This window comes from Caenorhabditis elegans, chromosome IV (assembly GCF_000002985.6).
Source record: "Caenorhabditis elegans chromosome IV".
Classification (NCBI taxonomy): domain Eukaryota; kingdom Metazoa; phylum Nematoda; class Chromadorea; order Rhabditida; family Rhabditidae; genus Caenorhabditis; species Caenorhabditis elegans.
The window spans coordinates 12,282,208-12,302,651 of NC_003282.8; the positions used below are offsets into that span (position 1 = coordinate 12,282,208).

Here is a 20,444-nt window from a genome sequence, read left to right on the forward strand (position 1 = left end):
CTGAAAAATTGCAATAGTAATTATAATTATATATAATTACGATAAAAAAGGTGACAGTTTTTAATATGAAAAAGTTTTGATTGTTTAAATATTTACTTCAATGTGGTGGCATGCTTATCAATAAGCATTCTTAAATAATTATATTTTCAATTTAAATATATTTTTAATTAGAAACTAATATTTCAAATCGGGATTGAAAGAATTTTAATATTTTGATAACAAAATAAAAAATGGTGTCTGAAAAAAAATCGAGCAAACTTCGAGTGGTACGCAAACACCAGACTTTACGACAAAATGCAGAATGTTGCCCGAACTGTTTTTTTTTCAGGGTTTTGTTTTTAATATTATGTAAATATTTCTTTTTACATTTTTAGTTAAAAAAAACGCATTTTAAAGTTTCTTAACTTTTTTCCCAAGTCTTATTTTTGTATAATGTAACAAATCAATCCACTATTGTATCCCCACACTCTCTAAAACGATTTCTAGGCATTATTTGACATCTTAAAAATCAAACAGTCATTTTCCCTCTGAACAATTGCCCTAATTGTTCAATACCATTCCTTTTTGCTTAATCATTTCCTTTCTATAACATTTTGTTCTCTGAAAACAATTTCCAATGAAACGAAGAAACCTGCCCTAGGAACACGAGGAACATCATTGATGGCGACGTCTCCAACCAATTATTTCAAATTCGGAGCCGTTTTCTGCATTTACGTGGCTTATGTGCTTTTTCGACGACTTCCAATTGCATTCCTCTCACAAATTCGAACGGAAATTCAGATTTCAAATGATGATATAGGTTGGTTTTTACTCGAAGCGCATGCAAAACTGGTGAAAGGCCCTGAGACTATTCATTCACATAATATTTGTTATCCTTCTCGTTCATATTTTGATATTGTTGTCTTCGTCTTTAAATCTCTTCTCGTCTTCTTCTCTGTGATTGTTATGCAGCTTTATGTTTTTTTGATCTGCCACGAATGCGAACTCGACGATGGTTGGTTATCATCCGGAGGCCATAAATGAGCCGCTAACCTCCGCGGAGTACAGTGAAGCAGGTCTTGCAAGTGGAATTGTCACTCGGATGATTATTCAACCACTAGATGTACTCAAGATTAGATTTCAACTCCAGGAGGAGCCGATTCGTGGAAAGAAATCTGGAAAATATAAGGTAAAACTATTTTTTTTGTTGTCAATTTTAATTCAAAAATATTATTTTAGGGTGTAATGCAATCAATATTCTTGATTACACGAGAAGAAGGCGCTCATGCTTTTTGGAAAGGACACATTCCAGCTCAAGGACTATCTGCTACATACGGACTTGTTCAGTTTTCCTCGTTCGAATGGCTCTCACAGCAGGCCGCAAAAGTGATTCCAGCAGATAATCAAAGTGTTCGGTCTACATCGGATTTTGCATGCGGAGCACTCAGTGGATGTCTTGCGATGACTGCGGTAGGGATTTTTATTCAGTTTTTTTGTTTTCTTATGATGGGATCAAAATTTTGAAAAAAAAAACCCATAATGTTCTAAAATCTGAAATTTCGTCAACTTTTCCTTGTCGTTGCAGCTGGAATATATACAAGCAGAAAACAATACTTTTTCACATTTCAGGCGATGCCATTGGACGTGATTCGTACTCGACTAGTCGCTCAGAAAGCTGGTCATGCAGTTTATACTGGAACCATGCACGCTGTCAAACATATTTGGGAAAAAGAAGGAATTGCTGGTTATTTCCGTGGATGGGTACCCAGTGTAGTACAGATCGCCCCATTCACCGGAATGCAATTTGCTCTTTACAATTGTTTTATGGATCTTTGGCCATTCAATGGATACGAGTCTGCGGGCGCTCTTTTCAGCGGTGCGATGGCTGGAACTGTCGCAAAAACGGTATTATTTTGTTTAAAAATTTTCAAAATTTTGATGGTGGTTCTCAGAGGAAAAAAACCAAATTTTTTAGTTTATTAGCAAAATTGAAAAAGTTTCATCTTCCATAAAATTTTATTAATTTTTGTAATAAAAAATTTTCGAACAGTTTTTTTGCCAAAACTCAACCAGTTCATATTTCAAAGTTAATTTTCGAAAAATCAAAAAAAAATTCTAAAGTGAAAAATGCTCGATAATTTGCAAAAACTTCAAAAAAGTTGGAGGCAACCATTTTAATTTATGGTTTTGAAACAAAAATTAAAAATCGAGAAAAAAATAACACTTTTTTTCCGTTTTAAAAAATTTATGTCATTTTTCGTCTTTTTTGAAGAAAATTATGTTTTTTGAAATCAAGATAATTCACAAAATTATATTTTTAAAAATCCAGTTTCATTGTTAATTTTCTAAAATATTTATTGAATTTTAAAAAAAAAGTTGGATTACACCTTTGGCTCCAATTGTAAAATTTTTTTGTTCAAAAAAAAGTCTGAATTGAAGTTCGCTTATATTCAGGTTCTATATCCTCTCGATATGGTTCGTCATCGTCTTCAAATGAATGGCTTCGAACGAGCGGGTTTCGGAAAAACGAGCAACTACAGTCAAGGACTATTCAAAACGATTGGAATGGTTGTAAAAAATGAAAGTTGGTATGGATTGTTCAAAGGATTATGGCCAAGTCAAATAAAAGCAGCTGCCAATTCAGGATGTGCTTTTCTTTTTTATGAAATATTCTGCGATCTCATTCGACAAAACAAACACTCAGACGAGTAGTGAAAAAAGCAATCAAAAGATTAATTGGTTTGGTTGCTTAGCAGCAGCTGCTCTCAAGTATGTTAGTAGGTTAGATTAGGAAATATGTTCTCACAATTTTGTATCCTTGTCCAGTTGTTTCTCGTTTACTTGGTCGTGCTTCTGCCTTTGACACCCAGATTACAGGTTGTATTTTACATTTCTTTCTTTCAATTTTTCTCATTTTTAATAAATTCTCATTGATTTTTCTATCTCGGGCCTTTCTAGCGACGCGGATATTTTGAGCCTATCATTATTTTTAGAATTTAAAATTCAGGGCGAATAGTTTCAATTCATGCTTCTGCATTTACTGTTAGTAAATTGGTATTTGGAACAGCTGCAGACAGAACTTCAAATTCTCGACTACTTATTGGAGGAATTCTTCTATGTAGTACATCATCGATTGGCCTGGGTATTGGAAAAAGTTTACAAAGAATAATATATTTTTTAAATTATTTCAGCGTTCACCAGCGAAGTATGGCAAATTGAAGTTGTGATGGCAATGATTGGAAGTGTTCAAGGTGCGGGATGGGTTCCAGCTACTAAACTCATTGCAACGGTAAATTTGAAAATTTATTTAATTTGTCGGTTTTTTTTGTATGAAAAATCCGAAAAATGTTGAAAAATTACACAAAAAAGTAGATTTTATTGAACAAAAAATTATCTTTTTCTAAAAAAAACCAAACAATAGGCTTATTTTATTGAAATATTGAATTTTCCGAGAAATTTGAAAAATTGAAAAAAAAAAATATAGCAAAAACCCATTTCTTCGAATTTAGAAAAAAGGCAATTGTTCAAAAAAAAAACATTCTCCGATATTTTTGAATTTTTGGATATAAAAAAACCGAAAACTCCCATCAATGATAGTTAAAAGTGGAGAAAGAAGGTATTTCACCGAAAAACATTACAAAATTAAAGTTGTAATTTTTCGGTGAATTACCTTCTTTCTCCACTTTCTACTATTTACCATTTATGCAATTTTATGATTTTTTGAGAAAAAATTAAGGTGAAAAATTGCAAGAAATGTAGAAAAATGTGTGAAAAAAATGTGTTCAGAAATTCGAAAAACAAAAAAAAAGGAAAATGTTTTTAAAAAATTCCGGAAAAGACGAAGAAACTGTAGATGTTTAAACAAGAAATTTAGAAATTACTGAAAATTAAAAAAAAAACGATGAAACTGTAAATTTATAAAAGATATGTTGAATTTAATGAAAACAATTTTTTGTTCCAGAACTGAGAAAATGACAAAAAAAATGCTGAAAATTTGAAATTTATAGCATTTTATCTACAAAAATCTTTAGAATTTTATTTCAGTGGTTTGACGATGCTTCATACGCAACAATGTTCTCGGTTCTTGGATGTGGAAGTACATTTGCTGGAATGATAGTTCCACTTTTCAAAACTTCATACTGGAGAACTATTGAATTCAATTCAGGAATTGTTATGCTACTGTTTGCAATCATTTGCAAGAAATGGATAATCACAGAAGACGCAATTCGAAAAGAAGTGAAACCTTTGAAAAAGGAAGATATGGAAGAAGAGAATACAATTGGAGTGAAGAAGATTATGAAGAGTTCAGTAATGTGGCATATTGCTCTTGTCTACTTTTTCTCAATGGAAATGAGAACTATCTGTGAAACATGGGCTCCTCTTTACTTGAATGAAAAGAAAATGTCAGCTGATGGATTTCAGTTTCTTTACGAGCTGGGAGGACTTGCTGGAACTATGATCAGTGGACTTGTGCTCGAACGATTAGCTGGAAAGATGGGGGTGGATCCATCGAGGAGGCTTCTTGGCATCATTTTTACAGTAATCATGATGATTGTTGGATGTGGAGTTTTCAAATTTGAGGAGTATTCTTCTGTGCTCGGATTTCTGACTGGTTTCTTTGTAAATGGAAGTATCAATATTTGGTGTCTAATTGGATCACAAGCTGGAACTAAAAGTGTCGCAGGAACCGTGTCGGCGTTCATAAGCTTCATCGCATCAGGTACTATATTTAAAATAGTTTGAAGTTTTGCGCTGGTTACTGTAGAAAATTTGGAATTTTGCTTTCCCTATAAAAATTTCTTACAACAAAATTTGGTAGTTTTCGTGAATTTTCAAGCATTTTCCTATTTTCTGTTATATTTTCCGTAGTTGTAAATGATTTTTATACCGAAATTCTGTCTAAAAAGATGATGTGAAGTTGAAAAGTGAAAAAAATATTAATTTTTTTAATAAATTTTATTTCATCAATTTCGGTATGAAAACTATTTATGTAAAACGACGGAAAATGCTTGAATATTTCCGGAATCAGGGAAACCGTCTGAAAACGTTTGAATTTTCGGGTTTGCCGCCAATATACCTGACGAGACCCATGGTTTAGGGGCGGAGTGTTTTAATCGCCCTTAGAGCGCGTTTCTACGGCGATTTCGAAAGAGAAAAAAGATAATTTTCTACGTCCACATAATTAGACAACACGAAATTCCCTACCGTAAACTTAAAGGCGCATACTTGAAAAATTGTTTAATTTTTCATTTAGCGCAGCAAGGCCAAAATGCATTTCCATAAAATACGTTAATAACGTGTTTTAAATTTTCTCTTATCAGTATCACATAAAAGTGTATTAGTTTTCGTTTATGAGTTCTAAAATTTTATCAACAAAAATGTTGCAATATATTTTCTTTCAGTTGGTTCAATATTCGCCGGATCACCACTAGCCCATCTCATTGCTACATTTTCATTTCACGTGTTTACTATCCTCTTCGTCACACAAATTGTATTCGTTCTCTCAATTTCCAGTCTACAAATCCCTCTTCGAATGGAAGCGTTTAGCGAAAAGAAGACTCAATAATTAGTTTTTTATTGTTTTATTTGCCATTTTTCATTTTGATAACTTGCCACATGAATCCCATTTACAATAAATTTTAATTTATACATTTTTTTAAATCAAATTTAGGTCAATACTTCTTTTTTATACTTTTTTAGATGTTGTGGTGTAGAACATGTAAGTGAAAGTCTATATTTAGAAATGCTAACCGAGTTGGCGCTTGGCCTATTCGCCTTATGGATAGCTATTTTCAGTCAGGCCCTTCACAAAATTGAGGAAGGACATGTCGGAGTTTACTACAGAGTGAGTTATTTCCTTGTTTTAGAAGGTGGAGTACGGCTAGTGGGAAATTATCAAATATCATAATAAAACATATTTAAAAAACATTTTAGACATTTTTCAAATACTTCTTATTATGATTTGGCCATAGGAAATTTAATATTCAAATCAAAAAATTAATTGAAAAATCTGTTTTCAGGGAGGAGCTCTTCTGAAAGCAGTCACAAATCCAGGTTATCATATGCACATTCCATTTCTGACGACAGTGAAATCAGTTCAAGTTACTCTTCAAACTGATGAAGCTACAAATGTGCCTTGTGGAACGTCTGGCGGAGTTCTCATCTACTTTGATCGAATTGAAGTCGTCAATTTTTTGTCTCAAGATAGTGGTCAGTGACATGATTCTAGATCCGTTTCCCCATAATAAATACCTAAATCCTAATTATTTGATTTTTCAGTTTATGCAATTGTAAAAAACTACACCGTGGACTACGATCGTCCTCTGATCTTCAACAAAGTTCATCATGAAGTGAATCAGTTTTGTAGTGTACACACTCTTCAAGAGGTCTATATCGATCTTTTTGGTTAGTCCTAATACTTCTAGATTTAGTATTAAAGATTTGAAATTTCAGATAAAATTGACGAAGAAATCAAGAATGCTCTACAAGAAGATCTAGTTAAAATGGCACCCGGTCTTTATGTACAAGCAGTACGAGTTACTAAACCGAAAATTCCGGAAGCTATTCGATTAAATTACGAGAAAATGGAAGCTGAAAAGACGAAACTTCTCGTGGCTCAAGAAACTCAAAAAGTTGTAGAAAAATTGGCTGAAACTGAGAGGAAAAAGGCTGTTATCGAAGCAGAGAAGGCTGCTCAAGTTGCACTTATTCATCAAAAACGATTGCTTTCTGAGAAGGAAACTGAAAAGTTGTTGAATCAAATGGAAGCTGAAAGCAATTTGGGTAAACATTTATATTTTCTTTTAAGAAATTTCATTCATTTTTTTTTCAGCATCCGAACGATCTAAGGCAGACGCTGAATTCTACAAAGCACAGAAACAAGCTGACTCGAACAAAATACTTCTCACAAAGTGAGATTTCTTTGAAACGAAATTTTTTTTTGAAAATATAATTTTTCAGAGAGTACTTGGAGCTGCAAAAGATTCGAGCAATTGCCTCGAACAACAAAATCTATTACGGTGACAGCATCCCACAAGCATTCGTCATGGGGACCACTCAACAGACTGTCTAGATTTACAAGAAGATAATTCCATTTGAATCGGGTACACACATACCTGTCACGCCTCATCCCAATTGTCGTTCTCATAATTTTTATTGACTTTGTATTGTTCGGAATATTATATTTAAAATAAAAAAATCTTTATCAAGAACGTGGTAAACTTTTTAGAGTTAAATATAAACTTTCTGGTGGCAACGATATTAAAGTTGGATTTGAATTTATGTTTTGTAATATTTTCTACTCTTTCGTGAATTTCTATCAACCTTACTCGAATATCATGAAAAGAATTAGTGATTGTTATGGTATGTTGGCCAGGTATTATGGAGACGCAGAAAAATCAAACGCTCCGCCCCCAAACGTTGGGTCTCGTTAGGTATTTGCGGAAAAACCACAAATTCCAACGTTTTTAAAATTTTTTTGCCGATTTTTATTAGTCATTTCATTCTTCACGCGTCCAACATAATATAAACCTATTAATTAAGATTTTTTAGAGGTTTCAACGCCAGGAAAGCAGCACATTTTGGAGTGTAATATGAGCAATCGAGAAAGTCTGAACGAGAGTTTGTTCATGGATTATGAGTATATTTTTGTTTTAGAAAAACTGAAAACAACTAATTTTCAGCCAAATTTCTGAAGACTATGACTTTGTCACGTATGCGTTGTTGCGAGAGAAGAGATCGTCTAAAAATAACAACATGGTTGGGGTGTTTCTCCAATTAATTTTGATTTCAAAATTTTTCCAGAAGACTTCTCATGTTATCACGTCGACTCTGAATACTGAAAAATCATTGGAAACGTATCTCGATGAGTACGGTAAATTCCCGCTTCCAGATTGGATGACCGCTGTGATCGTTCGTGGTAAATACAAATTCAAATCCATAAAATGAATCCAATATTCATGTGTTTTTAATTTTCCTAGATATTGCCAACGCACTGCTTCAACTGCACAGCAACCAAGTGCTCCATGGAGCTGTTACGCTCGAAAATATTTTTTTGATGAAGGATGAGCCATCGTTTTGCTTATTGACAAGTAGATCACATGCTCGGAAAATGGAATCGGATAAAATGTTCGTTAATTTATTAATTTTGTTGCAAAATGGTTATTTTTGAATAACGAATTGCAATTTACAAAAATAAAAACAAACATTTCAATTTGTAGTCATCGTGACGAAGGATATTTGTAGACTTGAAATCCGTAGATTGCATGCTCTGATTTTAAAATTACAAATTTTATTGCTTCATTTTTTATTAGAAACAAAATATTTTGCGTTTAGATCTTAGATTTAATATTTTTTAAATAAAAATATAATCTTGAATTTTGAGTAGGTCAAATACGTCCCGACCATTTTGAAGATTTTGAATTCCAAAAGTTTTTTTTTCGCACGGTTTATCAGAGGAGCGCACTTTCTGTCTTCCGTTTCAGCAAAACTTTCATTTATTTTCTTGTTTTTTACATTATTTTTCAGCATGGATTCTCGTGCTGTTGACATTTCTCAGCTTGGATCAGTTCTTTTTCGTTGTTTAACCGGCCATGAACACGGATCTATAAATCTAGACAGCTTGCCGTTTGTGATTTCACCTGAAGGCGTCAAGCTGGCTCAAAAAATGATGGCTCGTAAATTCTGTGAATCCGTTCATTATATCATCAATCACACGTTCATCATTGAAAACAAAAAATTGTCAACTGCTCGTTTCTTGAATCTGAACTCAAACTAATCTAGTTTGCCTCTGAAAATGAATCTGTTCTTAAAATTTGTTCTCTTTTTTCTTGGTTTTTCAAATGTTAACATATTTTATAGATTAAAATGGAAAGAAGTATGGCGCTTGCGGAGAGAAAAAATCAGAATCCCAATAAGTCGAAACCCGACCCAAAAGAAAAAAAGTCATCTAAAAAAGGGAAGAAATCAAAAAACACTGAAGAACAGGAGGACAAGACCAAAACTGAAGAAACACAAGAAGAAATTGTCCCAGATCCATTAAAAGAAGATGCAAAGATTCTTCCTGATCTTGTATCAAGAAGCTCAATTATAAGTGCATTTGAATCTGATGGAAGTCGATGGTTTCTGTTAGTTTCTGTAGCATTGCTCAACTTCTCGAATACGTGCTCTTGGATTGCGTATGCACCAGTTGGCAACTATGTCAACGCCTTATATGGGGAAGAATCTGCTGCCTGGTAAGTTTTCAAATGTTTCTTTAAAAAAACAAGGTATTTAATAACAATTTACAGGTTCTCCATGATCTACATGTTTGTGTCAGTTCCATTTGGATTTATCGGGATGTATATTGGCAGTAAAAACACACTCAATGTCCCACTAATCGCAGCTTGTGTTTTAAATGCTATCGGAGCCTTGATCCGTGCTCTATCTACGCAACCTCAAGTGGATCCGCAAAATCGTTTTCCCATTTGTCTTCTTGGACAATCGATTGCAGCAATGGCATATCCATTCATCATGTTTCTTCCATCGAAAATCTCGGCTACATGCTTCCCGCCATCTCAACGAACAATTGCTACGACGATTGGTGTTATGGCTAACCCATTAGGCGTTATGGTTGTAAACCTGGTAGCACCACTTATAGTTCAATCGTCTGATGATGTCTGGATTTTGAATGTCATTTTATTTATCATCTGCTTTGTTGCTTTATTTTTCGCTGGGGTGAGTTAAAATCATCAGGGGTGCGCGGCAATTCTACAAAATGAGCCAGTGTGGCATGTTCTTCTAATATTTTTCAATAAAATTTAGTGGTAAAATATAGAAAAAATATTTGATTTATCTAAAAAATTACTTTTAATTAACTTGAAACAACTGAAAAAAAAGTGCTTTAAAAAATTCTGAAATACGATAATTGCCGGAAATCGTTTCTGTTAAATATTGTTTCTATACACTAAATTTTAATAAAAAACACTAGGAGAATTAGCCACACTGGCCAGTGCACTGGATGCTGTTGTTTGCCGCGCACCCCTGAGAATCATGATAGTTATATTTATATTTATGTCTTCAGTGCTCACTTGGTTGCTTGAAACCTGATGAAACGAAACAACGGAAATCAAATGATTATGCTACCAGCTGCGGGTCTGTTTTTGGAAACCTCAACTACGACATTCTAATGTTTGCTCTTGGAGGTGGAATCGGAATGTTTAACAGTTTGTACACGATGATGCTGCAAATGTTGTGCCCTTCTGGTTATGGAAACCAGGTTGCAGGGATTTGCGCAGTTCTCATGATCGGATGTGGAATGATTGGTGCAACCGTTGCGAGTATCTATGTCGATAAGCATAAAAATTACCGAACAGCTATGATCGTACTCATGAATTTCGCTGTTATCTTTGGAGTTGGATTTCTCTGGATGTCAAAAGTTCCAAATATGTCATTGATTCTGTTTTTCATATCAGGAGCCTTCGGATTTTGTGGACTGGCTGCCTACCCTGTTGGATTAGAGCTTGCTATTGAATGTACATATCCAGCCGCTCCAGAAGTTTCCTCAGGTTTTATTGTGCTCGTTGGACAACTATTCAGTGTGCTGATTGTTGCAATTATCAAAATCGGCGCGAAAAGCCTAAGTTTTGTTGATAGCGATTTTGGAGTGGAGGCATGTCGGGCGCATGCAGAGGACGCCATCAATGTTCCAAAGAATTATGATAATCCAATTATTGTGAGTTTTGGTAGAAGCTAATCTAATACAACTCTCTTATTTGCAGATCATCACATTCATTGCTGTTTTAATTGCCATCGTGGTTTGGTTCTTACGTGAGGATTACCGACGACTAAGAAGAGAGATGACTAATGCTCCGAACAGAACACGCACAACGGTCTCTACCACCACAATCGTTGGTGCCACTACCCAAGAATCGGATCCTCTTAATCCGTCGACAAGTGAACAGCGATGAACGATGGAATATGGACAATTATTTTTGTTAGCCAGCATCTTTTTTTAATGTCAATATTATTGTTATTACTATATTTTGTTCGAAACTGATTGTACTGGAATTGTTCAATACGGGACGATTATTATTATTATTTGAAGTAAACCATTTCACTTGACACATCCATTAATAATAAATACCAGTAATTGAATTAAACCTACAGTAACAATAAGTTAATTAACGAAATAATTATGTCAAATCTTTACAGATTTTTGTGTAGATCGGTCTAACTAATTCCATCCCGTGTGCTGACAGATGGTTGACTCCTGTGAAATAGAGAAATCCTCGATTGTCAAAAAATTCGAAGCGATTTGATGTTTTGTTGAAAAGCAACGGTTCGTAATCAATCATCTCGCATTTCGATCCACATTCCTTCACAATTGCTTCTGTTCGTAGTCGCGCCAGCTTATAAGTGTCGGGCTGGACAATTTTTTTCTGAAATTAAAAATCATTTATTGAAGATATAAAATTTTTTGGTTTCTCGGAGCAAAAAATTCTATTGCCCAGACGCTAAATTTTGCGATTCTCGGGTCGCTGCGCTCCCCCGAGAAAAAGTTTTCCCTAGTTCCGCTTCGCTCGAGAGACATGAGAAAAACGAGAAAACAGAGATAATTGAGTTACAGATTTATGGGCTTTGCGTGTAGTACAGGTCGTGACAGATGTAAGAAATTAGGGGCAGTTGGGCGCCAGGCGCACAACTTGAACGATACGAGGGCCACGAACAGTGAAAATTGGGGAAATTTATTAAGTCGTCTGCCCGATCGTTCGATGTCGATAACGTCGTTGTAACGTTGAATGTGCTGCAGAAGCTGCTGATGTTGTTGAACTTGTTGAACGTGCTGAGCTTGTTGGACGTTGCTTGAGCTGTGCTGAAGTTTGTGCTGAAAAACGAAAAGGGACGGACCGAAAGTACTTATGGTTAGTTACAGTGAACACAAATGGTAAACCAACGTGTCTCGATCCTGGTAACTTGTATTCGTCAGTTACCCCACACGAACATGTCTTCTCGATTTCCTCAGTTTCTTCCAGTCTGACCACCATCGCTTCCATCCAACTACAAACGATCTGCAATTTCCTTGGCCTCCTGAATACCTGAAGAAGTTGAACTAGTTCTGCAACAAATATTATATTAATATTTTAATGTCTCGGGACCTAGCTTTGGAGAGTTTGGGCAACAAAAAGGCTTATTTGGGGGTCGGGGCCGTTATGTCATTTTAACTACCCCACAAAGAGCTAACTGAGGTCAGTCGTGTGGATATTCTGAGAATTCCCACGTCGATCCCCGACCTTCTCCACTGCCTGTCGTCCCCTGCCCTGTCCGGAATCGATGTGAGCCCTTGAGTTGCTCGGTGGCGTGTCATATTCCTCACGTCTTTCTTCTCGACTGTTCCAGAGATTGGAATTGTGACTCCTGTAAAACTTCTCGCTGCCTGTAAATCAGCAGGATCAACCTTTAAGATATTAATTTTCGGCCGCTCTCATAATAATTCATATTTTAAACCCATCTCCTGCTACCACCAAAAAAGACTGACAAATTACTCTTTAAATGTTTCGGAGGAATCCTGTCTGTCCGCTCTGGTGGAACTGCGGAAATTAAAAAAAAATTACCTGGTGCTTACTCGTATTTTGAACCTACCCACAATAGCTCGGAGTTAGAACCGCCGCTAGAATAGTGAATATAGCATGGCAAATATCAGTAGAGGGGTGGGTGGGCGGGAACTCACACGTGGAATGAGGAGAAAGAATCGCCGCGGCGCCCGCAGGGCGCTTGTCGTGGCGGGACCCGCGCCGACGGAAAATGCATGCGCCTTTAATCTGCTACCGCTTCTCTCTCGCTCCGCTGTCACGGGAAAACACCCTATTCTCGGGTCGCTGCGCTCCCCCGAGTAAAAGTTTTCCCTAGTTCCTAGCTTCGCTCGAGAGACATGAGAAAAACGAGAAAACAGAGATAATTGAGTTACAGATTTATGGGCTTTGCGTGTAGTACAGGGTAGAACGAGAAAAGCCTTGGGGCTAAAAGTTGCCAAGAGATAACTGCTAGCATTATCACGATAACGTCCGCGTGACCCTACAACGCAACAAAAAAGCCCATTACCGACAACATTTGAAATATTGATGAAGCTTGTGCGGACCCGTCTCTACAAGTATGATTCGAAGTCGAGGTTTATAACTCTAGAATCTAGACTATAACCTGAAACACGGTTGTTCTGAAAAGTATCGTCTTACCGTATCCGACCCTCGCTTCCAAGACGGTCACTTTATAAGACATTATGCTCGTCTTTTTTACCCTTTGCCCAAAGCAATGATTCTAATAGTTTATGACAAAGCGGAAAAGAAGAGCAATTAATCTTCTATTTGAGAGAATTATACTGTTCTGAAACTTCCAAATCTGTCTCTCCGACTCCTGTCCGCTTTCGACATATTTATAATGTTATGAGGACGTGTCTCGAACGAACCGACCTGTTGGAAAGCTACGACCTGTTGGAAAGCTGATGGAAAACATTATGTAAAAAATTTGCTTTAGCCGGAAACCGCGCGAAAAATACCTATAAGCTGCTAATCTTCTTCATGTTCCTATTCTGAAATCGCTTCGTAACAGAAAACACCATCAAAGTCCACTTCTTATACGTTCTACAGCTTTCCACTCCGGGGTCTGTTCCCTTGTAAGAATCGCTACTCCGCTAGTGTCTTAGAAACTGTATTGGCCTAAATTAGAAACGAAAACGATACCTCGAAATTCAGAACTATCCCTTTCCTTGACTGGAAAGAAAAAACCGCTCTATGCTCCACCCAGTGCCGGAAATCCAAAATTTCTCTCAGCAGGAGCTGCCGTGAATCTCGTACATTCTCAGAGAAACTGCAAGATCTTGTCCTTTCCTCGATCGATGCTGCCGGACATCTCAATACCCGCGACCTGAGCTGCCGGTCATCGCACTTTTCTTGACACAAGCTGTCGGACCTGTTACTTTCCTCGACATAAGCTGCCGGAACACTCACACTTTCCTCGGCAGAAGCTGTCGAAAACTCAAACTTTCCTCGACATAAGCTGTCGGAAAACTCGAACTTTCCTCGACAGATGCTGTCGGAAACTCACACTTTCTTCGACCGAAGCTGTCGGAACTCCCACTTTCTTCGACAGAAGCTGTCGGAAACCCACACTTTCTTCGACAGAAGCTGTCGGAACTCCCACTTTCTTCGACAGAAGCTGTCGGAAACCCACACTTTCTTCGACAGAAGCTGTCGGAACTCCCACTTTCTTCGACAGAAGCTGTCGAAAAACTCGCACTTTCTTTGACAGAAGCTGTCAGAACTTACACTTTCCTCGGTAGAAGCCGTCAAAAACTCACACTTTCATCGAATGAGGCCGTCGATCATCGCCCTTTCCTCGACAGAAACTGTCGGACTAAACTCTTTATCGCAAAAACCTATCTGGTTCAAAAACTATTATCTACTGAAACTTATGAGATATCGCGCGCATCTTACCTTTCCCGTCTGATAACCTGTAAAAGCTAAATTTACTCTCTAATTTATTGGTCCTTGTCGACCTCCTAAAACAGACTAATAAGCCGAAAGCGGCCTCGGTGTCTCTTTATTACCTTAGTTTGTCAGAAAACCGCAAACGAATTCTATAATTAAGTAAAATTATATTTCGCGAGGCGAGGTGCAGTTTACATGACTGAATGAAAATCCCTGAGGATTGAGATCACCTGTCCACATCATGGACCTTTTCTGCATTTCTTATGCTCTACATAACTCGAGTACGATAAAACGGATGATTATTATGTAAAAAGTGAAATAACGACGACATGCGAGATCGGTAACACGGAAAAATCGGCCAAAACAGAACGGTTTACGAAGGGATATAATATTTTAAAGGCGCGAATAAATCTAGGCTTAAAGAGTGTTTGAGAAAGAACGGAAATTCTTAACAGGTTGTGGCTATGATAAGAGATTAATAAGAATCGAACGAAAAACGGAAAAACAGAAACAAATTTTCGAATACAAGCCTGACTTCTAGGCGCAATGAACATTTTAGGCCAATAACAGCGAACGATCGGAGAGAAAGGAGAAAATTATAATAATAGATGAATTAAAACGCGAAATTATTACGAAAATTCCTTTCACTCACACTCCGCTTCCTGTTTTCCACTCATAGACGCTAAAAATTGCTTAAATGACTAAAAATATACTCCTAACACACTATAAAACCCCTAATTAATTGAAAAACAGTTAAAATACGCTAAAAATTCGCAAAAACACAAAAAAATCCATAAAATCACGACCTCTACGGTACTCACACGTAGAATGAGGAGAAAGAATCGCCGCGGCGCCCGCAGGGCGCTTGTCGTGGCGGGACCCGCGCCGACGGAAAATGCATGCGCCTTTAATCTGCTACCGCTTCTCTCTCGCTCCGCTGTCACAGGAAAACACCCTATTTTGAGCTGCAAATACGGTACCCGGTCTCGACACGATAGATTTTTGTTACTTGTTAAAAATTATGTTGCTAGGGTTTGTAATTACATTATAGTGCACTATTCTTTAAAGGCGCACACCTTATTGTCTTTAACACACAATATTGTCGTGTCGAGACCCAGTACCGTGTTCTTGGAGCGAAAAATGCAGAATTTTGTGTCTGTGATAGTGTTGACTTACATGAATTTCATTAATATCAATTCCATTTTTCAAATCTTTTGCCAATTGCAACGTGTATTGATTATTTGTCCTTGGAAAAGCATCCAAAACGAAAAGCTTCTTTTTGATATTTGGAATGAATTGATTCATTTGATTTCTCATCTCCTTATACGTCGAATCCTTTTCCAAGTTGGTATCGTTTTTCTCAAATGGTACTCCGGTGGCAAAGAATCTGAAAAAATCTGACTGTAATCTTTGCTAATATAAAAAAGTAGGGTAACCTGGTAAAAAGGAATGCATAGTCTGGCTTGGTACCTTTCAAAAAGTCAACAAAATCAATTAAATGACGTTTACAATGAGCTTCGTTGGATAGAGCAGCTAATGGTTCACATCCTGGAAAATAAAATAATGCGATTTTTAAACTTTTTTCTAGTTGTAACGGAAATCTGGAGTCATAAATTGTTATCAGTGTCTGAAGGAATAAACAATACAACCATCTTACAATTAGCAGTACGTCGGGGAGTACTGTACCTGTACTGTCTTGCACAGGTTTACAAATAATTTCATATAGAATTTCTTATAGAATGACCGCGAAAGCGTTAAACCCAGGATCTAGCTCAAATTGTTTGTTATAAACAATTTTTGATTTCTTTTTCGTATCATCTAAATTCACGTTTCCTCGGGGAGTACACGAGCTGCGTAACTTGACACATGGTCGTGTTAGAGCTTCTCACGCTTTATCGGTCATTCTTGAGATATTAATGAACAAATTTGAAAATTGGAAGTCACAGTAATGAGTCAAACTTGTGACACAAATGCGAAAAAAAAACTGCCTGAAATTCAACGTACCATATTCTGAATACATTGTAACATTGTAGGCCCGATGCCGGCATTCTTGTAAGAACATTTTACGATGATTCAATGTGAGACTGTTTCCAAATATGGCAATTTTGAAATCTTTTCCTTTTTCCTGAAAAATTGAGTAAATCCAATTATTCGGGAAATGACCATTACCTCATAATCACACCATACTTTTCCAGGTGTTCTTGATACACACCCTGGCTCATCGAGTCCACCTAAATCAGTACGCTGCCAATACGCATTCATTCTGTCAGCATCATCTGAAATAGACAATCTTTTTTTTCAATTCACGAAGCATCAACTTACCAATCGTCATATTTGGCAAAATGCCATCAATTCTGGCAAAGTTGTTAGTAGTCGAAGAGTTAATTTTCTCATGGATAACATCCTTATTGATCAAAATTAAATTGACAACTAGTAACAACATAATGAGAATGGCAATGGAGAGATTTGAAAGTTTCAAGTACCACCTGTAATGACCAAAGTTTAGGGGTCAGAGATGTTTGTGTTCACTTACTTTTCATATGTTTCATACACCGCTACAGCTATTATAATCGAGACCAACAAACCCGCAGTTAACACTGAAAGATTATTTTCAACTGGTTTTGTTTTGTTTTGATATTTTAGGATTAGGCGAAAACAGTTTGAGAGATCTAATTAAAACTGTTTTGATGGGTTTAGAGGGTTATTGAAAAGCACTATTAAAAGTTGTATTTACCTTTTTGGTTTCGAATTACTACTTATTTTAGCTATGCTTATAGGAATTACTGAAATGGGATTCTCAATAATTTAAAAGTGCCGCCAAGTGTTTAAAAACTTCCGCTCTCTAAAAAAGAACAAAAAATCCATGAAGCTTTCAAAATGTTTCCCTGCATCTAAATGCCGGCTAATACCCTAAAAAGCATCAAAATCAAAAGTTTTCAAAAACCCCTCATTTAAAGCAATTTAACAGTCCTCTAGATTAGTGAAAAAAGGCCTGAAAGGATTTTCAGAAAAATCGAGATTCCATGGCATAATCTTGGGAGTTTGACACTAAAAATTAACCTATGGAAACGAGCAACAAAAAAGCTGGCTTTTCGACTAAAACTTCAGGCATTTGAAGGTTCCACTTTTCAAATCAATTTCCATTTAAAAAAAAATTGCTCACCATAAATATTATTCGGATAAGTGAGCTTGCAGTATGCATAAATAGGCCAATGAATCAAATAAAGTGAATATGAAATATCACCGATATATGTCAAAACTCGATTACTCAGATAATAATCATCAACCGAGAGAAGCATCAGAATTCCTGTGAATAATGTGAATATTGGCCTGAAAGTAATTTTTAGAAATGTTCATGAAAAATCACTGAAATATGTTTAAAAATTGTTTGAAAAGACTAAAACTCACCGCAATAAAAATGAATACATGGCAATTGGATATGTTACAATATAGACCATTGGAAAAAGGAAGAAATATTTTGAAAATGGACCCAAATATGACTTGGTTTTTTGGGAAGAATCCGCTACAACCTTCGTTTCCACCGTTTCCTCCTCTTCCTCACTTTCATCAAATCCATCTTCTTCCAATAACTTCAATTTTCCGTCATCATTTGGCTTTTCAGCGTCCAACAGGTTATACGGAAGATCTAATGGCTTTGTAGATTTTTTGAAATATATCAGATAGACTATCATTCCAATTAGGAATTGCCAAATTCTTGCGAATACACTATTGAAGGCGGTTGTTTGGGGAGATGTGAAGTAGTAGGAAATAGATATTACGCCTGAAAAAATGTGTACAACAATTTTATCCGAGAGGGCCGCGCCTCTTACACGCCCCCGTATACCACATGGATTATCTAGTAAAATCTTACCTAATAAACAATAATATCCAAATTTAAACACGCTGGAAAACAAATTTCCAATCAGAAAAATGAACGGGACAACGAAATAAAATTGAATTTCAACTGATAATGACCATGTGTGAGTAAAGATGTCCATTGCCAAGGAGAGCTTTTCAAAATAGTCTTCTTCGCCAGTTTTTGGTCGATTTGACACGAAAAATAATGCTCGAAGAGCTGACGATTGATTCTGTACAATTGCAGTTGATGTGAAGACGGTGTAGAGTGCAACTACAGAAATGAGAATTATGAGGAAATATAATGGAAGAATTCGTTTGAAGCGTCGAGTGTAGAAATGAGTGAGCACTGATATTAACGACATGCTCTCGGTTTTGGTGAGCAACATGCACATGAGAAGTCCAGAAAGTACGAAGAATCTGAAATAATTTTGAAGTGTGATTAGTTTTTCAAAAAGTTCCAATTTTCGCCTGCCTGCCTATCGCCTAGTTTTGCATTTGGGTCAAGAAAAGAGGAAAAAAAATCCAGAAAAAAAAGAGGCAGGCAAGTTTCAGGCAGGCTTTGAAACTGAGTACATAGGCGAGTAAAGTAAACCCAAGTAAAGCTACAATAATTGTTCAAAACTCACTGATCAACTCCGAGATACCCATTTGGAAAGTATTTCGGATAAAAATGAAATCCCAGAACTGATAGAATTGCCAACCCTCTAATGCCTTGAAGGTCCAGCCGTTTTGAAGACGGTGGCTGGGATGGCATTGTTCGAGTCGATCGAATGACCACTGGAAGTTCATTTTTTTTAAAAATAAGTTTCAGAAGCATGTATCAAAGTTTGAGAGAGTGTGGGAATAATAAGAAGTTGAATTTACTCATTTTAGTGTTAGAAATCAAATTTCAATACTATTTTTTTTTGCACTGAAGAAATAATAAGAAAATTCTCTAACTATAAGACAAAAAGATGTGAAAATATTTAGTGACCGAATATTAAACAAAAAAGAAAATATGATGAATTTCCTGACACGAAATATAAACGAAATAGCAAGTAATTTGCAAAATCAGGTGCTGTTTTAAATGTTTAAAAATTTTTTGAAAATAATCGAAAAATTTGGATCGAATAAACTTATTTGAACTATTCTTGAAAATCAAAACTCAAAAAAAATGAGGCAAAAAAGCGCAACTGGAGATTGAACATGTAGAGTATAAAAGAGAGAAAAGTTCACACATATAAAAGTTGTGTACCCTTTTTTTATAAAATGTAAGTTTCGATCGATTTTTTCTAAATTCAACCTCTTAAAACAAAGATTAATTTTGAACCAGAGAAAAATATTATAAAACTAAAAAAAAGTTGAAAAACTGCCTGAAAGTCTTATCATTTTTAAATTTAATTTTACAAACTTTCAAGAGAAGATTTGTTTTTAAAATCAGTTTGACATTAATTTATACACGACTTAATTTATGTTTTTTTTCTAATTTTTCCGATTTTTAAATTTCAATATCTAAATTGATTAGTTTTTAGACAAAAAAGAGTCTCAAACTAATTTTGCCACTCCGATCGAGCTCCGAAAAAATTTAAAAATCAATCAAACTTGAAAAGTGAAGTGCACTAGAAATATGAAATTTTTACTTTTTCTCGGCAAATGTCCAAAAGTAAAAAAATAATGTTTAAAACCTTAACTTGAAAATCTGAAAAAAAGTTTGAATTTGAAATAGCGAAGGAAGAGATGGAACTCAATTCTAAAAATCTCCCATAAAAGTTTAAAGCAAAATTATAAACTGATAGTGAGAAAATACGTCAAAACTTTTAAATTCATATAATTCAGTAGGTGTGATAGGTTGCTTTTATGCCTGTTTTTACGCATCTTGGGTTTGGTACTTGTAAATTATCTATAACAATTTTTTATTAATCCAACAGCTTTTGAACAGTACAATGGGACTCTAAAAATATCGTGTCAAAAGCAATGAAGGCACGAGGAAGGTGTAGGCCCCCAAAATAAAAAATAAAATATATGGCGTGGTGTTGTTTGTATTTCTTATTGCACACTTGCTGCATATAAAAAATACAAACAACACAAAATTGTTGCAACACGTCAGAATTCAAAATGGAGGCTTTTTTAGATTAAGATGTTATTAGTTTTAACAAAGCTACAAAATTT

The 20,444-nt window shown here is 35.7% G+C and overlaps 6 protein-coding genes across 9 annotated transcripts; 5 read left to right on the forward strand and 1 right to left on the reverse strand.

Annotated features, from left to right (window-relative positions):
• Positions 1-531: 531 nt before the first annotated feature.
• Positions 532-5,631, forward strand: C42C1.19 (the record flags this gene model as incomplete). 2 transcript variants are annotated; one of them, NM_001268701.2, is made up of 5 exons in its annotated part: positions 532-799; positions 2,987-3,121; positions 3,171-3,268; positions 4,024-4,699; positions 5,382-5,631. In NM_001268701.2, 5 exons carry the CDS (start codon positions 661-663, stop codon positions 5,543-5,545), a joined length of 1,212 nt encoding a protein of 403 aa, NP_001255630.1. The 2 variants fall into 2 exon arrangements, with proteins under 2 accessions (NP_001255630.1, NP_001255633.1); NM_001268704.3 differs by lacking the exons at positions 532-799; positions 2,987-3,121 and having other exon boundaries at positions 3,206-3,268; positions 5,382-5,545.
• hpo-12 (Mitochondrial thiamine pyrophosphate carrier) lies at positions 967-2,915 on the forward strand. Its single transcript, NM_001392411.2, has 4 exons — positions 967-1,168; positions 1,219-1,449; positions 1,609-1,884; positions 2,434-2,915. Exons 1-4 carry the CDS (start codon positions 992-994, stop codon positions 2,689-2,691), a joined length of 942 nt encoding a protein of 313 aa, NP_001379467.1. The 5' UTR covers positions 967-991; the 3' UTR covers positions 2,692-2,915.
• Positions 5,632-5,720: 89 nt separating the features above from the next.
• On the forward strand, positions 5,721-7,185 carry erl-1 (Erlin). Its single transcript, NM_069938.5, has 6 exons — positions 5,721-5,824; positions 6,000-6,189; positions 6,259-6,384; positions 6,433-6,762; positions 6,812-6,890; positions 6,940-7,185. Exons 1-6 carry the CDS (start codon positions 5,723-5,725, stop codon positions 7,049-7,051), a joined length of 939 nt encoding a protein of 312 aa, NP_502339.1. The 5' UTR covers positions 5,721-5,722; the 3' UTR covers positions 7,052-7,185.
• Positions 7,186-7,241: 56 nt separating this feature from the next.
• C42C1.9 (Protein kinase domain-containing protein) lies at positions 7,242-8,787 on the forward strand (the record flags this gene model as incomplete). 2 transcript variants are annotated; one of them, NM_001268705.2, is made up of 6 exons in its annotated part: positions 7,242-7,341; positions 7,531-7,618; positions 7,662-7,737; positions 7,783-7,897; positions 7,959-8,106; positions 8,506-8,787. In NM_001268705.2, the coding sequence occupies 6 exons, from the start codon at positions 7,260-7,262 to the stop codon at positions 8,753-8,755; spliced, it is 759 nt and encodes a 252-aa protein (NP_001255634.1). The 2 variants fall into 2 exon arrangements, with proteins under 2 accessions (NP_001255634.1, NP_001255635.1); NM_001268706.3 differs by lacking the exons at positions 7,242-7,341; positions 7,531-7,618; positions 7,662-7,737; positions 7,783-7,897; positions 7,959-8,106 and having other exon boundaries at positions 8,507-8,755.
• A 51-nt stretch (positions 8,788-8,838) lies between these two features.
• On the forward strand, positions 8,839-11,110 carry C42C1.8 (MFS domain-containing protein). The gene is made up of 4 exons (NM_069940.8): positions 8,839-9,212; positions 9,267-9,693; positions 10,040-10,690; positions 10,737-11,110. Exons 1-4 carry the CDS (start codon positions 8,845-8,847, stop codon positions 10,923-10,925), a joined length of 1,635 nt encoding a protein of 544 aa, NP_502341.1. The 5' UTR covers positions 8,839-8,844; the 3' UTR covers positions 10,926-11,110.
• Positions 11,026-19,054, reverse strand: oac-59 (Acyl_transf_3 domain-containing protein; the record flags this gene model as incomplete). Of its 2 annotated transcripts, NM_001268707.2 has the most annotated exons (11): positions 11,026-11,396; positions 15,615-15,825; positions 15,875-15,986; positions 16,443-16,563; positions 16,608-16,714; positions 16,761-16,924; positions 16,972-17,035; positions 17,602-17,768; positions 17,847-18,219; positions 18,310-18,713; positions 18,923-19,054. In NM_001268707.2, the coding sequence occupies 11 exons, from the start codon at positions 19,048-19,050 to the stop codon at positions 11,151-11,153; spliced, it is 2,097 nt and encodes a 698-aa protein (NP_001255636.1). The 2 variants fall into 2 exon arrangements, with proteins under 2 accessions (NP_001255636.1, NP_001255637.1); NM_001268708.3 differs by lacking the exons at positions 15,615-15,825; positions 15,875-15,986; positions 16,443-16,563; ... (5 more) ...; positions 18,310-18,713; positions 18,923-19,054 and having other exon boundaries at positions 11,151-11,312.
• Positions 19,055-20,444: the final 1,390 nt, after the last annotated feature.